This window comes from Nelumbo nucifera, chromosome 7 (genome assembly GCF_055504915.1).
Source record: "Nelumbo nucifera cultivar China Antique chromosome 7, China Antique-T2T, whole genome shotgun sequence".
Lineage (NCBI taxonomy): Eukaryota > Viridiplantae > Streptophyta > Magnoliopsida > Proteales > Nelumbonaceae > Nelumbo > Nelumbo nucifera.
Window position 1 is genome coordinate 36387343 of NC_142655.1, and position 22752 is coordinate 36410094.

The 22752-nt window shown below is 41.9% G+C and overlaps 1 protein-coding gene across 11 annotated transcripts in view; it reads right to left on the reverse strand.

The window, feature by feature from the left end:
• LOC104598351 (S-adenosyl-L-methionine-dependent methyltransferases superfamily protein) overlaps positions 1 to 22752 on the reverse strand; it is a 76980-nt gene that overhangs the window by 31905 nt on the left and 22323 nt on the right. For 8 of the 11 annotated variants that reach the window (XM_088891498.1, XM_088891503.1, XM_088891495.1 and 5 more), the window contains 2 exons: positions 15130 to 15304; positions 6230 to 6346 (listed from right to left, as the gene is read on the reverse strand). In XM_088891498.1, coding sequence (XP_088747624.1) covers positions 6230 to 6346; positions 15130 to 15304 — 292 coding nt within the window. Of the gene's footprint in view, positions 1 to 6229; positions 6347 to 6636; positions 6980 to 15129; positions 15305 to 22752 lie in introns of all 11 variants that reach the window. The other 3 variants (XM_088891504.1, XM_010260374.3, XR_016078604.1) reach the window with 2 other exon arrangements.

A 22752-nucleotide genomic window follows, 5' to 3' on the forward strand; every position in this document is an offset into this window, starting at 1 on the left:
CATGTGGTTTGGTATAATTCTGTGTAAGACCCTAAAACTGGACACTTATAGAGACTTGTGTTAGTTTTAAATGTTCGCAGCCATTGGATAAGTCTGGGGAGATTTATCCTGCCAAGGTTGATGCTGGTGTGCCACCAAGTGTTGGGATGGCCTGTCTCGGCCACCAGAGTAAGACCCAAGGTACATGCAGTGTGGGATTACTTGAATCTCTGAACCGGACCAGATTTCCAGTATTGCCCTGGACCTTGGAGACAGATGGGCAAAACTGGAAAGTTACACCTGACCCCTAGACTCGATTATGACATTTCACTAGGTGTCGAATCGGGCTGTCTTTGATATGTCAATCAGAGAGATCCTTAGTGGGGGTCAAAACCTGGGCATGTTGGGGCAGTCTGAGAATTCATCTGAGTGAGTGAACATAGTGACAGGATCACCCCCTTTGTCGGACAATGGTAATGATCGAGAATGCACTCTCTCTGATGGAAACCAAACTGCCGGCAGTTGATTTCAATCGTTGGAATTTTGTTTTGCAAAATTAATATATATGTATATGTATATGTACGGTTTCAAAATGTTTGCAAATGGTTTTAATTCCCGAGATCCATGTGAGTAGAGAGGGCGGCACTGTTCCTTGCAACCGAGGGAGAGGTCCTCTCTTGTCGGGCAGTGCTAGATCATTAAGGGCTGAGAGGTTAAGTGTAAGACCATTTAGGATAATACCTGATGGGCTAATCTTGCACCTGCCCACAGTCCCTGGGTTTTTATAAGATGGCTTGGCCCAGGGACCACTTGATGTAAGTGTTGGGCCCATAGGGTCCATGTGATGGGCTCAGGGGTTCACTGAGTTTTTCAGTGAATTCGGCTAGGCCTTGTAATAAAGGCTTGGCCGAACCCATGTGGCTGGTGTGTAGATCAATGCTTGGGTCCCATGCCATACAAAGAAGCCCAACTGGGCAGCAGATTGAAAACTAGTTAAACACTGAACACTTAATGGGCCAAAAGCCCATTTCGAGCTGGGCTGATATGATCACCCATCTATGGGGCGAATCTGAGATTAATGTTAGTAAAAGGATTGGGCCTTTAACCTTATCCACTCCAGGAGACCAAATTCAAATTAGATTTGAATCTGGTAACCTCCTGATAAGATCAGGAGTAAGCTAACTTAATCTATAGATAGGATTAAGATAATCCCCTATCCAAATACTGATTTGGATTGGGATAACTCCTAATTAAGAGGTTTCTTAATCAAGAAGAAAGGAGGAGAAACTCAAGAGAAATATATCAAATTTCAAACCAGGTTTTCTTGCAAGAAATTATCCTGTGAACTGAGATTAGATCTCATACAGACTCCAGAGAGAAGAGAAGCAGTTCAGCCATCTTCGTCCCAGGAGTTCTCCTCCAGTCTTCGCCATTCCCTCTTGCAAGATTTGATCTTTACAGCAATAGGAAGTCAAGAAATCAGTTCTTGACATCAATCTTGCAAGAAAGACTAAAAAAGATTCGGTGTTCAGAGTTTCCAGAGGGTTCTTGCGAAGGTTCTAGTGTGTAGGACGCACCCTGCTGGTTTCGTTCCACCCACAGTTGTGTCATCTTCAACAGGAGCGGATCTTGGTGTCTTCTTTGGGCGTGAACAGCAACTTTGGGAGATACTGTTTCTCCAAATCAGGTATAATCCTCCCTTTTTCCTTTTGGTTCAGATCTGGTTCAATTATGGTTCAAGTAGAATCCTTGAATATTGTATTCTAAATTTAGGGAATGCGATTCCCAGTTGGGAGAAGGTAAGAAAATTTTTGAAATTCGCCCACCCATTCCGCAACCTTTATGGCATCCATTAGATGGATCCTACCATTCTTTCATTTTTAAAGTGTTGCGCCTAGGGCCTAGGCAAGACGAACACCTTAAAATGTACATCGCCTGAGCACCAAGGTGCACCTTTTAAATCATTGATTATAAGGAACATTTGCCTTTATGATTCAATATATCACATCTATAAGAACTTGTGGATCAAAACCTAACCTAGTCAAAGCTAGAGGATTAAATTTTAGAAAATAAATATCTTGTTAGAGTTTCTTTGTCTTTATGATTACAAGGGTATATTTGTGTTCTTCCTCCCCCCTCCGTCCTGAAAATTCTGTTTTCTAGTATTTGGAATAATGACTTGATGAGAGAGAGCATGAAATGTTGTTTGGCCACCAAGGTCCAATCCTGGTTATAACTTATGAACTATAGAATCAATTGAAAGTGTTTTCAGAGTATTGAGATCTAGGTGGAGTCTTTTTTTTTTTTGATGAACAAAATTAAAATATCACTGATATCATCAATAATAAGTAATTATTACAAGCATCACAAGAAGAGGCGCGAAGTATAGCCTCACACTCAAAGAAAAACAGCAAGAGATTTACAAATGTGCCCAAAACAACTAATCCCTCATTACCCCTTGCTTGGCTAAAGAATCAGCCATAAGATTAGCTTCCCTCCCCACCCATTGTATAACCAGATTCATATGTTGTGTTAGCCATTTGAACTTCTTCATTTCATCTCTATAGCACCATATTGTTGAATCTAGATTCATTATCCAGCCCCCCCACCACCACCTTGGAGTCTCCTTCTATCACCAAATTCTCCACATTCATCTCTTTTGCCATCTAGGCACCTTGTAATACTACATACAACTCAGCTTCCAACGAGTCTCCATTCCCCACCGGTCCTTAATAGAGTGCTATTAGATCCCTTCCTTATCTCTTATGGCCCCTCCAATTCTAAGACCTAAGTTGCCTTGACCACTTCCATCAAAATTTAGTTTCAAAAAACCTTCAAATGGAGGTACTAAAGCCAACCTTGTTTTAACCTTTTTCACTGAACTTGAAGCCACTAAATACCAGTTCCTCCAAATGTCATCAAAGGAGTACTATCTAAACAGATTCAAAGTTAGTAGCCAATGTATAACTCTATTCATTACAGTAGATGTTCAAGACTACTATCAGCCTTGAACCCTAATAGATTTCAGGTTCGAAAATAGGAAAAAAGGTATAGAGGAGAGAGGAGAAAGAGTAGAGAGAGAGCAATAGAACACAAGAATTGAAAGGAAGGACAGAATATGAAATATTCTGCCGCCACCACTTCTATGTAGTATTTATAGGTTATGCTAATTACATGGAAAGGACAAATCTGCCCTTAGTATTTACATAACAAATAGAACAAAATAAAGCTGAAATAAATAACTGAAATAACAGATTGACCACCAACTAACCCTAGGATGACTAGAACACATTCTACCCTACGAACACAGTGGGACCAAAGCTGTGGGGCCCACATCAGTGTTCTCTACACTCCCCCTCAAGTTGGGAATAAATGTTTATCATTCCCAACTTGAATAGATACGCCTCTAACTTCTTCCTTGGTACAGCTTTGGTGAGGATATCTGCGAGCTGCATGTTGGATGTGATGTACGGGAGATACTTCTTGTGATGAAACCCTCTCTCGTACAAAATGTCGATCAACTTCAATATGTTTAGTTCTATCATGCTGCACCGGGTTGTGTGCTATATTAATAGCCGCTTGATTATCACAATACAGCATCAGAGACTTCTCATACTCAATACCCAACTCCTCAAGTAGTGATCTCAGCCATAGGATTTCAGCCACTCCGTTAGCCATTGACCTGTATTCAGCTTCAGCACTGGATCGGGAGACAACACTCTATTTTTTACTCCTCCAAGAGACAAGGTTACCTCCCACAAGGGCACAATATCCAGAGGTTGACCTTCTGTCATCAACACTCCCAGCCCAATCGGCATCTGTATAGACCTCCACCTTCATGTGATTATTGTTCTTGAACAGTATACCTCTACCCGGGCATCTCTTCAAGTATGCTAATATTCTTTCTGCCGCAAGAAGATGTGTGGTCCTAGAAGAATGCATGTACTAACTGACAACACTAACTACATAACTGATATCTGGCCGAGTGAGGCAGAGATATAGCAGCTTTCCCACTAATCGCTGGAACATAACCTTGTCTTCAAGAGGCTCCCCACTCTCTGCACTAATCCTGTGGCTCTGTTCAATGGGTGTATCCGCAGGCTTAACGCCTAACTTTCCAGTTTCCGCCAACAGATCTAGAACATATTTCCTCTGGAGACAAAGATCCCCTGTTTAGATCTAACAACCTCAATACCCAAAAAATACCGAAGTGCACCAAGATCTTTCACCTCAAACTCTTGATGAAGGAGCTGTTTGAGGGACTCAATCTCATGGCTATCATTTCCTGTCACCACAATATCATCAACATATACAGCAAGTAGTGTCAGAGAGGACTCCACCCTCTTGATGAATAGGGTATGATCTGACTGGGCTTGTACATAACCGAACTTCCCAAGGGCTAGTCTGAATCTATCAAACCAAGCTCTAGGTGACTGCTTCGAACCGTACAATGCCTTATTGAGCCGGCAGACCTTCCTACCTGTCTCTGTATCATAGAATCCAGGAGGCAACCGCACGTAAACCTCTTCCTGTAGGTCTCCATTCAGAAAAGCATTTTTAACATTCATTTGGTACAAAGGCCAAGTGTGGCTTGCTGCAAGAGATAATAGAACTCAAATGGTGGTCATCTTGGCTACCGAGGCAAAGGTCTCCAAGTAATCTATACCATAAGTCTGGGTGAACCCTTTTGCAACTAGCTGAGCTTTATACCTCTCAATGGAGTCGTCCGCATTGTGCTTCACAGTAAATACCCATCTACAACCAACTGGTTTCTTTCCTTTGGGCAGATCAACTAGCTCCCATGTGTTATTTTTTAACAGGGCATCCATTTCAACCTGCATTGCATCTTTCCACTCCGGGACGGATAGGGCTTCTTGCACTATTCTTGGAATAGGGACATTGGCAACAGAACTAAGATAGGACCTGTAGGTGGGAGATAGGCGATCATAGGATAAAAACTGGGAAATACGGTGGGCTATAGATGTGGTACAATGTCGTTTCCCCTTACGGACGGCAATGGGAAGGTCAAGGTCATCTGGAGGAGGTGAAGTGGCAACAGTGGAAGAAGTCTCTGTGGGCCCTGGGGCTGTAATACTTGGACTTGGAGCCGCAGAAGAGATTGGAGGTGGCTTGGACTATTGATGACCGGGATCAACCTGCCTGCATCGCCTGTGATAGACCCTCAACTCCTGATCCCTCTGACCACCCTCACTATGGTAGCCCTCACCACCCAATGGAATAGGTAAGGGAACAGCCCCAAAAGTATGAACCCTACCCTCACTGCCCTCCCCCTGAAGAAAGTGACCCAAATCCCGACTCGCACTGCTCTCCCCCTGAAGAAAGTGACCCAAATCCCGACTCGCACTACTCTCCCCCTAAGGAGAAACCCGAGAATAATAGGGTGACTCCTCAAAGAAAGTGACATCCATGGAGACAAATCTTTTCCCTGAGACAGGATCATAGCAGCAATAACCCTTTTGAGTTTGTGCATAACCAAGAAAAATGCATTTGGAGGCTTTTGGTTCGAACTTGGAGTGATGGGGTCCGAGAAGCTGAACAAAAGAGGTACAACCAAATGTTTTTATGGGAACAGTGAACAACTCCTCATCTGGGTATAGAAAGGAAAAAGGAGATGACATGTCAAGAACCCGAGAAGGAACCCGATTAATAAGATATACCGCCGTGAGGATAGCATCACCCCAGAAGTGAATAGAGACATTGGAGGTAAACATAATACTTATAGCCACCTCCAAGATGTGCCTATTCTTCCTTTCTGCAACCCCATTCTGCTGAGGTGTATGAGGGCAAGTGCTCTAGTGGATAACCCCATGATTAAGAAGGTAAGATGCCAATGGCTTAGCAAAGTATTCCTTTGCATTATCAGATCTAAGAACTTTGATCTTGGCAACAAACTGGGTTAGGATCATTTTGTGAAAGGTTTGGGTCAGGGCGGGAACCTCATCTCGTGAACGCATAAGATAAACCCAAGAAAACCAGGTATGGTCACCAACAAATAACAAAAAATATCTGTACCCACCCATAGAAGGGATGTGATATGGCCCCCAAACATCCGTATGCACAAGATCAAAAGGACGATTACTCTTTTTATTACTCAATGAATAAGGGTTTCTACAATGTTTAGCAAACTCACAGCTTTCACATTGCAACTAGACAACTCAACAGACTTAAACAAATTAGGAAACAGACTCTTTAAGGACCGAAAAGACAAATGTGGCATAACCGAACTCACACTCTGGGAAACAAGTGACTTCTTATCCACTAACTCTTCCCGACGAGAACTCTCCCCGAGCAGATAGATCCCATTCGTCTCACGGCCAGTCCCAATCACCTTCTTCGTCTTCAGGTCCTGAAAAACACACCGGTCAGGGAAGAAAGTTACTGAGCAGTTCATGTGTTTGCTAATACTACTGACTGAAAGAAGGTTAGTATCAAGCTTAGGAACATGTAAGACAGAAGACAAGAAAATGGTATCCGATAGCTTGATGTCACCCTTGCCAGAAATGGGGACAAGAGAGCCATCAGCAATAGATACTTTATCCCTACCAAAAGATAAATGATAAGTGGTAAACAATAAAGGCAAGCTAGTCATATGGTCAGATGCACCTGAATCTATTACCCAACAGGTTTCAGTAGTACCTGGAGCTGAGGCATGGCAAGCTGAGGCTCGAGTACCTGAATGTGCGAAAGCAGATGTGGCAGGGGCTAATGGTGACTGCGGTGGCTGAGTTGAGTTCCCAACTTCCTTTTCCAACTGTACAAGGGCAGCCCGAACTGTAGCTAAGGTCTCTAAGAATGTGCCTCTTGTGCCAGATGAAGATGCTGAATCAATATTCACAGCCACATGAGCATTAACCTTCTTGCTTCTCAACTTTGCCGGGACCAAATGAGGATGCAGCTTCCAACATGTTTCTTTTGTGTGTTTGGGTTTCTTACAATGCTCACATTCCACATAATTGTTGTTCCCAAAACTGCCTTCGGCCTGATTTTTAAACTCCATTTCGGTCAAGAACCAGTAGTCTCAAAATTAGAGTTACTACAGTCAAAGAATAGCACTTGGACTATCAATTACAACCAAAAATCAGTATAGAACCAATCTGTATTCACGGTATATGTGCATGAAACAGGTATAGCTGATGATCTGAAAGCAACTAGCAAGCACAACAGCAACAGTCCGTACAGTTCTCACCCCTTAAGAGAGTTCGAAAACCCAAAAAAAAATCTGAAAACAGCTTGGAAGCAGGTCTGATATGCTTAGCAAAATTAGGGTTTTAATCAGTCCTTAAAGAAAACATTTCAGTTGCACATTCCAATCAGTACCATACAAATAGACTTGCAGTAGGGTTAATATAAAACCCTAAAAGTTGATCAATGCTGAAAAAAACTTGAGGAGAGCTCCAGGTAAATCGCAAGGTTCAGCCTAACATTAGGGCTTGCCGCAAGCTTATTAGGGTTTGCCTCAAGATCACTTTCAAACCCTAGAGTAGGAGAAAAGTACCCCAAGGTAGTTCGGCCCAACAGTAGGGTTTGTTGTAAAACCCTAGAGAATAGAAGGGAGAAAACCCTAGAATGGTTCGGCCGCCCTTTCCAGATAGGTCCAACGTATCCTCTCTGATAGTACTTCTCTTAGAAAATTAAAAACTTATAAGAAAAAGCTGTTCGATGCCTTCCAAGGTTACCCGAACCCTAGCCTTCTCTGATTCTTCCTGATCACCAACACTCGGCAACTGTGACAAGTCTTCAACAGCTGCTAAACCCTCTGGCGATCTCCAAGAATCAGTCCACGAACTCCACTTTCTCAGCTTCCAGCCCTAGGAGATTCTCATGTGGTCGGCTGGACTAGACTCACATGAGAAACCCTATCCTTGCTCTAATACCAAGTAGATGTTCAAGACTGCTATCAGCCTTGAACCCTAATAGATTTCAAGTTCGAAAATAGGAGAAAAGGTATAGAGGAGAGAGGAGAAAGAGTAGAGAGAGAGCAGTAGAACACAAGAATTGAAAGGAAGGACAGAATCTGAAATATTCTGCTGCCGCCACTTCTATTTAGTATTTATAGGTTATGCTAATTACATGGAAATGACAGATCTGCCCTTAGTATTTACATAACAAATAGAACAAAATAAAGCTGAAATAAATAACTGAAATAACAGATTGACCACCAGCTAACCCTAGGATGACTAGAACACACTCTACCCTACGAACATAGTGGGACCATAGCTGTGGGGCCCACATCAGTGTTCTCTACAATTACATGGTCTATAACTTGTTTGTTTCTCTCCATCTCTTGGAAGATCCTAGCATTTCTTTCTTCCAACAAAGTCCAAATTACTACTGCTCGAGTGCATCTCCACATTAATCTTCCCCTTCTCTTCAGCCAAGCAAAAGTTGATGAATCAAACAGCATCTTAATCTTCATTGGCACATTCCACCTACACCCAAACAAAGAGAAGAACCAGTCCCAAATCTCTACAGCGAAGGAACAAGAAACTAGTAAATAATAACAAGATTCACCATCAGGTTTACAAAGAGTGCACAAATTTGGGGAAATACACAAAAAAGGTCTCTTCTTTTGCATGTAATCTAAAGTGTTAACTTTCCCATACACTACTTCCCAGCAAAAGGCCTTAATTTTAGGGGGAATCAGCTGACACCAGACTTCTTTACAAGGAAAGGGTTGGGGGGAGGAAAATTAGCAAAGAAAATTGAAGAGGCACAAGAAAAAAACACCTTTAGGACTTGGGCACCAAACTCTTCTATCCGATTTTGGAGATTCTAGGCAAACTCTCTTAAGCAGTTTCATCATCCCTCAATCCCCTTCAAAAGCCAAAATCCCAATTATAACCCAAAGGAACAATGAGAGGGACTAGGAAATTCCCAATCACCTCATTTTTGTACAAGAAAATGGAATACAAAGTAGGGAACAAGTCTTTAAGGGGTCAATCACCAAGCCAAATGTCTTCCCAAAAACGAAGTAAATTCCCTAAAGAAACATCATACTTGACAAACCCAAGGGACTGTGAAATGACACTATGGATTGATTTCCAAGGTGTTGCCAAAGTCACCTAACGTGATACACCAGCATCCCAGCCACTCTCCAAACTCCCATGAATATTGTCCACTACCTCATGCCACAAGCTTTCCCTCTCTAATGACCATCTCCATAGCCACTTCCCTAACAAAGTTTTATTCTTTTTCCTCACATTCCCAAGACCTAAGCCACCTTCTTTTTTATTGTTGCACACAATCTCCCATTTGACTAAGTGACCTTTCCTTGCCTCTCCTAGTTCACAAAGGAAATTCCTCATGATTTTTTCTAGTTTCTTTTCTTCCCTAGGTGGAATCCTAAACACAGAGAGGAAGTACATTGGTAGGTTAGCCAAAGTTGATTTTATTAGTAATCCTACCTCCAAACGAGATATAATTCCTCTTCCGCTCAGCCAATCTTCTTTCACATATTTCTACAACTAGACTCCAAAAACTACTTCCCTTAGGGTTGGCACCTAAAGGGAGACCTAAATAGGTCAAAGGCCAAGAAGTGATGGTACAATCTAAGCAATCCGCAACCTGATTTAGAGCATTTATCCTCCAAATTAATCCCTACCACACAGCTCTTGTCTAAATTGGTTTTCAAATTTGAGATCCTTTCAAACTTCTTGACTAATTCTCCTAGCTTCCTTGCCCTTTTGACATCTCCCCCTTCACAAAAAATGACGATATCATCTACAAATTGGAGGTGGGTAATTGGGGCATTATTTCTGCCCACTCTCCACCCCTTAAAGTCATCTTCCCTATCAGCCTTAGAGAGGAATCTACTAAAAACATCAACCACTAAGGTAAACAGAAAGGGTGAGAGAGGATCACCTTCCCTTAACCCTCTACAAGCTAGAAAGAAGTCTTTCACCACTCCATTAACAAGGACAGAAAAAATGACAGAAGCAAATACAACCAAATACCCAATTGCACTACCTTTCCCCAAATCCATGTTGTTGCATCACCTCTATCAAGAAGTTCTAGTCCACCAAGTCATATGCCTTCTCCAAATCTAATTTGCACACAAATCCTTCCTTCCTAAATCTCTTCAGTTCCTCTACACATTCATTGGCTATTACAATTTGATCAATTATTTGTCTCCCTTGAACAAAGGCTCCTTGATATTGGCAAATGAGTGGGGGTAGAACTGCCAATCCTCAAGGATAGGACCATAGCAACTATTTTGTAGATATTGGTCACCAAACTAATGGGTCAGAAGTCCTTAGGTTGGCTAGCATCAGATTTTTTTGGAATTAAGGCCAAGAAGGTTGTATTAACACTAGGGCTTATGATATGTGTGTTCAAGAATTCCCTAAAGCCAGCAAATACATCATCCTTCAGCACTTCCAAACTATCCGATAGAAAGCCATTCTAAAGCCATCCGGACCCGATGCATTAGATCTGTCCATAGAGAAGACTGCCCTTTTTATTTCCTCTTCCTCAAAATATCTTTCTAGCCACATTGCTGCTTCCTCTTCTAGTACCTACCAATCTAACCCTTCTATCCACTCTTTCATCCAAGGGTCTTCTGTAAAAAGATTTGAAGTAATCCACAAAAATTCTAACTATCTCGTCATGATTGGATGTCAATTCTCCATTTGTCTCCAATCTAGCAACAAAGTCCTTACGCCTTATTACATTAGCCATCGCATGAAAGAATTTGGTGTTCCCATCCCCTTCCTTAATCCATTTATGTCTTAATTTTTGCCTCCAACTAATTTCTTCCCTAAGGAGAACTTTTTCCAATTCTTTTTTTAACTTCCACCTCAATTCCCTTTCTTCCCCATTAAGATTCCTCTCGACATCCAATTCTTCAATCTAAGAAAATAGTGTGATCTTCCCTTCTTCCAGCCTTCCAAAATGTTCTCTATTCCACTCCTTTATTCTAGCTCTCAATCATTGCAATTTCTTATGGAATTTGATTCCCTTCCACCTTACCCCCTTAGATCTGCCCTCCACCACTCCTCCACTTTGCTGACAAATTTTGGATGTATTAACCACATGTTTTCAAATCTGAGACAACATACAAAAACTTCTGAACCTAGTCTAAAGGGGTGGTGATCTGAGGTGACTCTAGGAAAAGCTCTAAATACCAAATCTTCCCAGAGATTCTCCCAATCAACATTAAACAAAAATCTATCCAGCTTTGAACACAAAGGGTTTTCCTAAAATCATGTAAATTGGGTTTGCAAAAGGGGAATCTCCTTCAATTCACATGTATCTATGAATTCATTAAATTTTCTCATGCTTGTGGTGATTGATTGATAAAGGTTGGGTGTTTCATTGGAAAATCTTATCACATTGAAGTCCCCACCCAAACATAAAGCACCTTCCCACACCAGAAAATCGTATCTCATGCTTGTGGTCATTCCTTTCTCTATAATTATTTGGCCCATAAACATTAGTTAATACCAAAGTGAATCCATCCTCCACATTCTTGAACTTAACTGAGACAGTGTATCTACCAATTAGCTCCTCCATTGATTCCAGCACTTCATCCTTCCATAGTGTCATTATACCTCGTGAAGCCCCCCAAGATGGAGCCTCAATCCATCTAATACCCCTCAATCTCCATAGGATCCTGATCCATCTTCTATCCATCTCTGCTAATTTAATCTCTTGCAACATCACAGCATCAGGATTTTGTCTTTTCAAATTACTCTCCTTTTTCTTGCACTCCCCAATCCTCTCACATTCCAACTAACTATTTTGATTCTTTCAGCTTTTAGTTAGACCCACTTCATTTTTTCCTTTCTCTACTTTGGTAACTTCCTTCTTCCTCCCCTCCCGCTAAATTCTATCACCCTCTACATCAGAAATTAACCTCTCCACTTCTGTCTTTTTCTTCTACCTTTTTTTCTTCACTCTTCCTAGAGTACACTTTTCCTTTCTAATTCCTTTCTGGATTGACCTTATTTTTCCTTTTTTCCATCTTACCCACCTCCTCTTCCCTCTTTCCTCCCATACCAGAATCTTTAGTAGCCTCATTAGATGCTAGCTCCCTTCCTTTAAGGTCCTCTAGGAGGTCACTAATCAGACCCCAGATCCTCTCTACTTCTTCCACCTGTCTCTTTTCTTCTGCCTCCCTCGCTTCTAAATTTACTATCACACCTTCCCCCCCCCTCCCCCGTTCCTTTGGGCTGGGTAGCTGGTGTACCTGTTGCAGGCAGAACACACATATCAGTAACCATAACTGAATGGACACATACCTAGGTTTGACGAAGATGGAGGGTCAGGAATCCCAGAATTGGAAGTCAACATATCCTGCCTATCCCCTAACTTAGGCTGTTGTAGAGTGGAAATGGGGACATTAACGTCCCTGGCTGTTCTAATGACCTTTTCTGGTATGCCCTTTTCTATTGCCTCAATGCAGACCTTACAGGTTTCCTGTTCGGGCCTAGGATTTGGCAGTAAATTCTCTACGCCGGGAGTGGGGGTAACCTGCTCAACTTCGACCAAGTGTACTGAATCTGAATGCCCAATTTCCTTTGCTTCAGCTTCTATAGGCAAGCTTGCTTCTTTGTCTTCCAGAAATAGTTCTTCTGTGTTAAGATTTCCGCAACATTCAAATCACTCTTCACATTCTGGTCTATACTTGCCAAATTTGAGAACTCAAAAGAATCGGAATCGCAGTCGCTACTGCTGTCCTCAAAATCTGATTCTAGATCTAGAATTTTCTCCTTACCTTTGCTGCTGCATCTTAAATTCTGGATTGCACTTTTCCGAAGAAGCGCTAGTCTTCCCTTTACTCTGTACCCATACCATTGCAGATTGCCGCTGTCATCTCTCATTTCCACCTCCAAAGACACCTGTTTTGATCGATGAGGAAGATGATGGACAAAAATTATTGTCCATCGTCAGGCCACCCTTGAGGGTCACATGACCTTTAAGATTTTCATGTACCAAGGCTAATTTAGGCCCAATAAATGGGCCTGACTTCAAGTTCAGCTCTATTTTCTTGGTGGGCTTTGAATGAGGAGACCAGGGCCCAATATTATTTTTCACCCTTGTGTTCACTTACTCAGTCCGGTTCAAAGTAGAGCTCCCAGCCAGCTGACCTACACCCTTACTTAAAATTTGAATTTGGGCCACCCGCACACGTTGAGGTCCCACCAGTCAGTGCCTCAGCATAAGAGTGGCCATGCGTCCCATCCCTTCCTTTCTTTGGTTTAAACATTTCTTCCTCTGTAGGTTTGCCTTTTTCTCTTCCCAGGAATTGCTTTGCCGTTTTGGTATAACTTCAATTCAGCTCTACTTCCACCATTTGACTCCTGCCACCTAGGAAGTCTTCTTCAAAACTTTCGTCTTCCTTTATTCTAGCTGCTCTCCACATTGCAGCTTCAGTGGCAGTTGTCAGCCAGACTGAGTATACCATCTGGTCATTTGCTGCTAGTACTCTTCTTGGAAATTCCTCTGGTCTAACCCCACTCAAGCAAATAGCTGCCGAGTGTAGATCAATAGCAAAGATGCCATCTAACTTGGCATTGCACAGTGAAGCAATCGACTTAAGGATCTCTTCCTTCCAAAGAAGGAAGTGTAGTCCAAGAATCCAAACGATGACACCATCTTCTTAGTAAGGCTTATTTCATTAGAAAGTGAGCTCCATTCTGCTACTGTGAATCCCCCAGATTCATCCACAAACTCCTTTGCAGCTATCTCAGCCATATTTTCTACTAGTTCAAGCAGTGCTTTCTGTTTCTCAAAGGGAGTTATAATTACTGCCCCCTTAAGCTGTAAATCCTTGATTATTTTTTCTGCAATCTTCTTCCAGTCTTGTGGCTGTTTTTTTGTCTGAACCACTAGTTTTTTTGACAATCTCCTCTCCCAGTTTTCTGAGTCTGAACAGACCTCCTTTTCCTGTCATGACCCATATCTTAGTCTGACTCCTTACAGCTGATTTGTTTACCCTTGTTACTTGCACCTTCTAAAAATTCCTTGAAACCTTCAATCACCCCCATACCTTCTACCAGCACCATCCCTCTCCTTGCTTTCCTGATTTTCAGACTGAGATGCCCCTTTAGTGTCAGTTCTTCAAAAAGAAGCTCCTTAGCTTCAATGTTCAATGTTTTTCTCCAGCGGCCTATCTCCACAAATCCTCCAATGTTTTTCATAAACATATTTATAATTTGATATCCCAATTAAAGGTGATGATACAAGGGTCTAGAATCCAAAAATCCAAATACCCCTTCTTAATTTTAAGCCAAATAAATGGCTCGAGAATTTTTCGTCTCATGACGTTTTTTATTTTTATGGATGATGTCTCGTGACATTCTGCAATTGATTTTTTTTAATAGGTAACAGGTATCATTTCATTAATATAAACAAAAATGTACAGTGAGGAACAAATGGGGTATGACTACCCCTAAAAATTGTTAATACAATTAAGCCCAAAATAATTGCTCCTTAACATTCTGCAATTGATTTCACCAAAACAGGGAATTTTCCCCACTTTTTTTACTCAAATTTGGAATATTTGCGGATGAAAATTTCTAAAAGTTCATTTTTTAAAATATTGGGGAAATGGGAAATATTGACAGATATTTTGATTTTTCTTATTCCAAGAGGCTTCCATATCACCCTTTGGGGAATGGGGAAATTTCGAGGAAATTGTGAACCATATTATAAGTTTACAGATAGTGGACAATGCTTGTTGTTATAGTAAAAATCTTGGGCTCTTAAGTGTCAGAATGCAGGTATAAGTCTGAGAGCAACCACCTTGTGCAAAAAGAAGAAAATGCAAGGTTAGGTCTCTTTCCAGTCCACCACTAAGAAGACCCCAGATGGCTAGGACCAACATTAGGTAATGGCTTTTCTATTTATAAGTAAGATTTCAAAAGTTTGCAGAAGAAAGTTCCTTTGGATTATAAATATCTTTTATCTTAGAAACATGAGTGGTATGTAAGCATAATGCATTCATGGTCTACTGGGCCATTCAGGGTGTATTTCTAAGGTAATCGACCTAGCAACTTTAGAGGTTTCCAATTAGGTTGAACTCATGGGCACCAATTCAAGTAGTTTCCATTCTACGATCCTCTATTAATTCAGCATATGACCAAGAAATGGTGAACAGTCAGTTACATGAGTGATACGAGTGTATACCTGGCAAGCAAGATCACGTGCACTTTTTCCAAGAGACAAACCAGACAACTTAGCACCCTCACTTACTGGAAAACCACATTGAGAGCCACTATTCTGAGAACCTTCTTCAGATAGGAGGTTGTAACAACAGCCTATGCTAACCACTGCTTTGATTTCTTTGCATTCAATAAAAGTCCTGAAAAGAAAAATACTGTCATATATTAGGATCTGATAGAGCCATGAAAATTGAACCAAGACATTAACAATTGGCATTGTAATTACATCATTCTAGAAAGATGAGATCTAGAGTGCTAGGTTTTTTTAAGCAGAGTGCTAGGTTGATGCCATAACAACAATAATGTAATAATATAGTCAATGCAGCATAAATGTAAGGACAGACATCTGCCACTCAATATGTATACCTAATGCAGCACAGATACAAGGGAATGACATCTTAGATTCAACAAACAGACTAAGGATGTTACATGCTCAAAATGAGTATGCTTAAATACTATACTGGGAGCAAGCAATGTGATGGGAGCATGCCAAGATGCCAACTGGAAAGGAATCAGATTCTAGATATTGCTCACTTGAAAATGTCTAGATTCCCATATTAGGACTGTGATGCTTGCCTGGTTTTAGATGATTTTTGGACAGCTAGTTGAAGGTTACTAGGTTAGTTGTTGCCCAAAAAAGGAGTCCTGAAGATTTTTCCCTAAAATAAAGGACAGTCAGAAAACTTTTGCAGTTATTGAGCAATTTTTATACATTGGTGCTCAGGTGTTTCTAGGTAAGACATATCATTAGAAGGTAGGTGGCTTTGTTTTCATTGGGATCTGGAATCTCTAGAGTGAGTGCCCCTATTTCTCCTTTTCTCCTTTTTCTTTTGATAAATGAATAATAATAATATTACTAAAAGAAGTATAAATTCACCCTAAGAGGAGGCACGAGATGTTACCTCCCCTTAGAGATGAGAACATAACCAAACTCTTAACAGGATACAGTCATAAGGTCAGCCCTTGAGACCCCTTGTTTAGCCAAAGAATCAGCCATAGCATTTGCCAATCTGCTAACCCACTGAAAACTGACTGACATGTTCTTTGTGAGACACTTAACTTTCTTGAGAAGATCCTCGTATCCCCAGAATACTGTATCTGGATTCAACAGCCAGCCCACTACCACCTTAGAGTCCCCCTCAACTCTCAACCAAGTTTTCAACTTTTTGCGGAATCTCACCCCTTTCCACTTCACCCCACTCATATCTTCCCTCCACCACTCCTCAATCTTCTTCACAATATCAGGGTGTGTCAGCCACATGTTATCAAACCTGAACGGTCAAGGGCCACACCTAAAAGGCTCTTGTCTTAGTTTAATTGGACCAAGTAAAGTGGGCTTGCACCATAGGAAGTTCCTTTAATTCACAATAGTTAATGAACTCATAGAACTTCCTAATACTAGATGTTTTTTTTATTTCATTTGAAGGGCTACACAAGCGGAGTAGCCCATCCCCCAATCCAAGTGCAGGCGGGATTCAGTCTCCGCTACAACCAGCAGGAGACCTTACCAACCAGCTGGTTGGCACCTTGCACTTCCTACCTTAACATCCACTTCCTAATTCTGGATGTTATGGTCTGTTGGGGATTGTTTGACTCATTAGTGAAACGAATTACATTAAGATCCCCGCCCCCAAACACCAAGGACCATTCAAACCTTGAATCCCAAATAGTTCTTCCCAGAATTCATTCTTCTCTCTGTAATTACTCGGTCCATACACATTGGTTAGTACCCAGCTGAAACCATCCTCCACCACTCTAAACTTTAGGGACACCGAAAAAATTCCTATTAGTTCCTCCACTAACTCCAAAAAGTGACAATACCTCCCAAAGCCCCCCAAGAAGGTGCGGAAACCCAATTAATTCCTCTACATTATTTCCATACACTTCTAGCCCATCTTCTATCAAGTTCAGCTAATTTTGTCTCCTATAACATTACAACATTTAGCCTTTCCTTTCTAAGGAGATCCTTTATTAGTCTTCTCTTCCTTGCACTACCTAGTCCCCTCACATTCAAACTAATGATTTTCATGGATAAAACAATGACTTCAAAACCCACCTCAAATTACATGGCCCTTGCGTAGAGATCTTCCTTCTCTCCCCTCTTCCACTAAATTCTAAATCTCCTTCTATGTCAGAAAAATCAATCTATCCACCTCCGATCTTTTCTTTTTCCTTCGGCTGTTTACTAGACCCGCTTTTCCTAAAGATGCTTTTGATCCTTTTAGTTTCTCCAATTTTCCTAGGTTTTCCTCTGAAGCTTCTTCTATGAGCTTATATTCCTCAAGGAGAGCACAAATTTGATCTCAAATCCTCTCTAATTCCTCCGCCTATAAATTTTTGAATACAAGTTTTCCTCTATCACTTTCCAAGCCCTTAATCTCACTCTCTACTACCCCTTCTTGAACTTCAAGGTTTTCTAGAGTTCCTTACATCAATTCCTCTCTTTGCTTATATTCCTCAAAGTAGAGACATATCTGCTCCCAAATCTTCTCTAACTCCTCCTGTTTCTTTTTCCTTCTCAGATCTTCCTCCTGATTTTTACCCTCAATGTCCAAGGCTAGGATCTCCCCTTCCATAGGCAGTCTTGCTGGTTGGGGTGCTACGGTACCTGTTTCAGGCACAAAACCCACATTATTACCAGAAATCAAATTGACAAACATACCTGGACTTGTGGAGGGGAAAGACAAAGAGGCTGAAATCCTTCTGTAACATGTAACTGTGGGATTAAATTAGGCTCAATCAAGACTATGTTAGCCGAAGCATCCAAAACCACCTTTTCAAGTTGCTTCCTAATTGATGATTTTGTTCACAGTGGCATAGACAAGTTCTGTCCCACTACGCCGTTAACAAGCGTGGGTTGCTCTATTGGGTTGGGTTTGTTTTTTGGTGTAGGTGTATCTTGTCTCTCCTTTGTAAAGCCTGCCAAATCCTCTGCTTCCTTGGATGAAGCCAAGTTCCGAGAGGACTTCTGTGTAAATTCTAACGAGCTCAAGTCGATTTCTTCTAGGAATAGTTGTTTAGTGTTAAAACTTTCATTGTCGGGAAAGGCCTTCGATCTCAGATGTTCCATGCTTCCTAGGCTAAGTAAATCATCAATGTCAGAGTCTAAACAGAACTCCAACAATAAACTCCCCTCCTCAAGGGGTTCAGTTTTACTACAGTCCGCTGCCTTCAAAGCAATAGAAGACGACGATTGAACATTCGAAGAGGCTTTCTTGTATCTAGGGTTGCATCACTCTAGGGAGAGACATTGTTTTCCTTTGCTTGGGATTTAAGACCAGGTCGAAAGCATCGTTGTCCTGCCAAAGATTGAAGTGGTGCATGCCTTGTTAGAAAAGAGACCTGCCTCTTTCAAATTTAAAGGCCCACTTGTGTTGGCTGGCCCACTGTTTTTAAATGGACCTGGGCCAGCGATAAGTTGCTTCTCCCCCACCTCATGACAACTTAAAGGGTCACGTGAAAGGCCCCAGTTCAAGAGGTCTGCCCAATTCCATTCCTTGAAGTGGTCCACCTCTTCGTTTTCTCTCGGTCCTCTTGTTAAAATTTGAACTCCCTTCACGTGCCTGTTTGCATTAACTCCTCCTGTCACCACCTGGGTGTAGGATCTGCCACACAACTATCTCCTCTGCCCAACGTTATTTCCCCAGATGCTAAAACCATCCCCTTGTCTCGTCTTTTTTGGTTTCAACTTTTGATTCAGCCATCTTTGTGCTAATGTTTCTGTCTTGCAACCCACGCAAGCCTACTTGCTCTGTCTCTTCGTCTTCCTCCCTGTGATCCTCCTTCCACAGTTGAGCTTCAATGGAGGTCGTCAACCAGACAGGGTATGAGAGTCCATCTGCTATTACTTCTATCCTTCTCGGAATGTCTCCAGGTTTTACTCCACCAAGCCTTATTGCTACGGAGTGAAGATCACAGTCAAAGACTCCATCTACTCTGGCATTGCATATGGAGGCTATTGACTGCATCGTTTCTTTCTTCCTGAGGTTGAAAGGCAACAATGTAGTTGGTTGCCTTCATTTCCTACAAAAGACTTCATCTCCTGGTTTGTCTTCTCCCCCTGTTCCTTGGTCTCCATTTCATACAAAAGAAGTTTGATGCAATCTGGTGTCCCCCAAAATCAAAGCTTTCTACTAGGAGATGTTTCATGAGAAAATCAACACTCTTGACAAGATTCAAAAGAAAAGACCCAGAAGGACAAGACTCGTCCTTTCAGCTAGTGCATCTTCATTCTTCTTAATACAAGACATCTTTCATAAGAAAGAAACAGAAAAAGAGATCCCCTTTCCTCTTGTTCTTCCTCAATGTCCTCTTCCTCCTTCCTCCTTCCTCCTCAGCCCCCTCCTCTTAAGGAGGCTTGTGCAGGAAGCTTATACATCTTATGTTCTGAACTACAAATCATGCGCCATGGTTTAAAATGTCCCTAAATTCCCTATTATTTCCAATGACATATTTCCATTTCCATGGGCAGCAACACAAAATTTTACTGAAATAGACATATTCCATAGTGAACACTACCAGCACTATGCAGAGTACAAGAGAGAGTATTAAAACATAAGTTGGTGATAATATTGTAGATATGAGTAGCAATGTTATTACTCACCTAACTTACATGATTACTACTTTGAGCCAGCTCAATATTCACTTCAATCATGAAGCTAAAAATTAGTTTTGTTGGTGTAATAGATTATTTGGTTGATCTGTTAGAACCATTTACATTTTCTATGAGTTCGAATTTTGCTTTAAGTCATTCTATCATGTAGCTTTGGATCTTAAGGTTTACAGGACAACTTCTTTTTTTTTTTTTTGATCAATAACACTTTCATTAATCATCAGTAGAAAATTTACAGGAGGAAGACAAACACACTTATCTTCCAAGAGTCACTAGGAGCCACAAAAAAGAAAGAAAAAAGAAGAAAAAGAGAAAAGAATACAGAATACACTAAAGTTACAGCTTAGCCCAAAACAGTGAATCTCTTTCTGCCCCTTGTTTAGCTAAACCGTCAGCTAGGGAATTAGCCGATCATTTAACCCAACATGTCTTAACTTCCATCTCCCGCACCAGCCACATGAATTTCCTCCTGTCATTGTTATACTTCCATAAACCATTTTGATCTTTAGTCAGCCATCCTATCACCATCTCTGAATCCCCTTCAATTATGAGTTTCTTGATGTTCAACTCCTTAGCTTTCCGGACTCCTTCCATAACTGCAAGGACCTCAGCTCTAAGGGAGTCACCCACTCCAATTGGGCCTGAGAACATGGCAGAGATGACCCCATTTTCGTCCCTAAAAACACCTCCAATCCCCGATTGCCCCGGATTTCCCCTACTGCATCCATCAAAGTTTAATTTCAAGAATCCTCTAGGTGGGGGAGCCCAAACCACTTTCATTACTGACTTGGTCTGTGTGCAATTTGCAATTTCACCCCACTTCCCCAACATGTCATCCACAATGTAATCTGTGAATAGTTTCAAATATTTCAGCCACTGTACCGCCCTAATATGTATGATAGCCTTCAGATCTGCTGCTCCTCTTTGGATTTCTGAGAATATCCTGAAGTTTCTTTCCTCCCACAATGTCCAACATACTGCAGCCCTTAGTCCTCTCCACATTATCCTTCCCCTTTTTATCCGCCACCTGAAAAAGGTGGGGGAGAAAAGGCCCTGCAAGTCTGATGAGGGATTCCAACTGCGTCCAAATAAGGAGGAAGCCCAATCCCAAATTGACCTCGCAAAGTGGCAAGACACCAGTAGGTGAAAACCAGTCTCCCCATCCGCTTTACATAGAACACACCACTGAGGTGACAAACAAGTATTGGGTCTCTTCTTTTGGAGTAGATCACCAGTGTTAATTCTTTCCAGATAGGCTTCCCAACAAAAACTACCAACCCTAGGAGGTATTGCTCTACACCAAACCTCACCAACAGGGAAAGGGGGGAAGGTAGGACTGGTGGACTGACTTAAGACTTTGAAGAACGAGGCACAAGAGAAGATGCCATTGGGGGTAGGTGTCCAAATTCTAGAGTCCTCCCTAGTGGGGTCTAAGACAACATTATCAAGAAGTGCAATAAGGCTCGAAATACTGTCAAGGTCTGAGTCCCTCAAATCCCTTCTTAAACCCAAGTTCCACCCAATCCCAGAAGTGGAAGAGGACGGGGTGATGAAAGACGAGATCGGCTCATTTTTCAAATCAGATAGAGCATACAAAGAAGGAAATTGATCCTTTAAAGGGGCGCTCCCCACCCAGGTTTGTTCCCAAAATTTTATGGAATTACCGGAATTCAAGTCATACCTGATATTAGGGGAGAAAACTGGTAGCAGGTCATGAATGGCTTTCCAAGGAGAGTTGCTTGTGGTCCTAGCTCTGATTCCAGCGTCCCATCCATTGTCCTCCAGCCCATGTATACTTGCCACTATTTTAGCCCATAGCTTCTCCTCCATAGGGAACCTCCACAACCACTTCCCCAACAGAGTCATATTCCTTCTCCTGATACTCCCAAGCCCCACACCACCACAAGACTTACTCCTACACACTATCTCCCTTTCTTTCTTCTATCCTCCCAAACTCCATCAAGTTCCACTCCTTGATTCTTGCTTTCAAGAATTGTAGTTTCTTATGAAATCTCATCCCCTCCCAATCCACCAGTGGGTTACAGTCATGCCACCATTCCCTCACTTTGTTAGTAAACCCTGGATGACGTAACCACATATTTTCAAATCTAAAGGGGGTAGGACCTCCACACATTTCCTCCTTACATAATACTATATGGGCCAGTGATCTGAGGTCACCCTTGGGAGAGCTCTAGAAGCCAAGGTTCCCCAATGTTCTTCCCAATCCAAAGAGAACAGGAATCTATCCAGTTTAGAGCAAATGGGTCTAGACTGGAGGTTTCACCATGTAAACGTCTTATGGGCTAGGGGAATCTCTTTAAGCTCAAAGGCATCCACAAAACTATTAAACTTCCTCATGCTTTTTGTCACCCTCTGGTTAACCTTATTGGACTCCTCCGAGAATCTGATCACATTGAAATCCCCACCCATGCACCACGGCCCATCCACAACCCTCTAACATCCGCCAGTTCCTCCCACAACTCCTCTCTCTCTCTAATAGTCATTCGGTCCGTAAACATTTGTGAGCACCCATGTATAGTCATCCTCTTGCTACTTAAACTTCAGAGACACCGAGTACTTTCCGATCAACTCCTCCAGACCTTCCACCACATCCTTCTTCCACATTGTTACAATCCCCCCGGAAGCACCCCACGAGGGAGCAGCCACCCAGCTAATTCCCCTGGCTTTCCATAAACTCATTGCCCATTTATCATTAAACTGCATTCTCTTAGACTCTTGTAGCAGCACAATGTCTGGGTCACACCGTCTGATTACCTCTTTTATTGTCGCCCTCTTCCTTGCACTCCCAATTCCCCTCACATTCCAACTAAGAATCTTCGTTCCGCTTCTTGGTGAACCCCTTGCCACTTACCACTACTTTCCCCTTTCCTCCTGTCTCCCTTTACCCTGAGCCTCTTATCACCTTCTACATCTCTCTCCAATCTCTCTACTTCACTCAATCTCCTCTTCTTTATT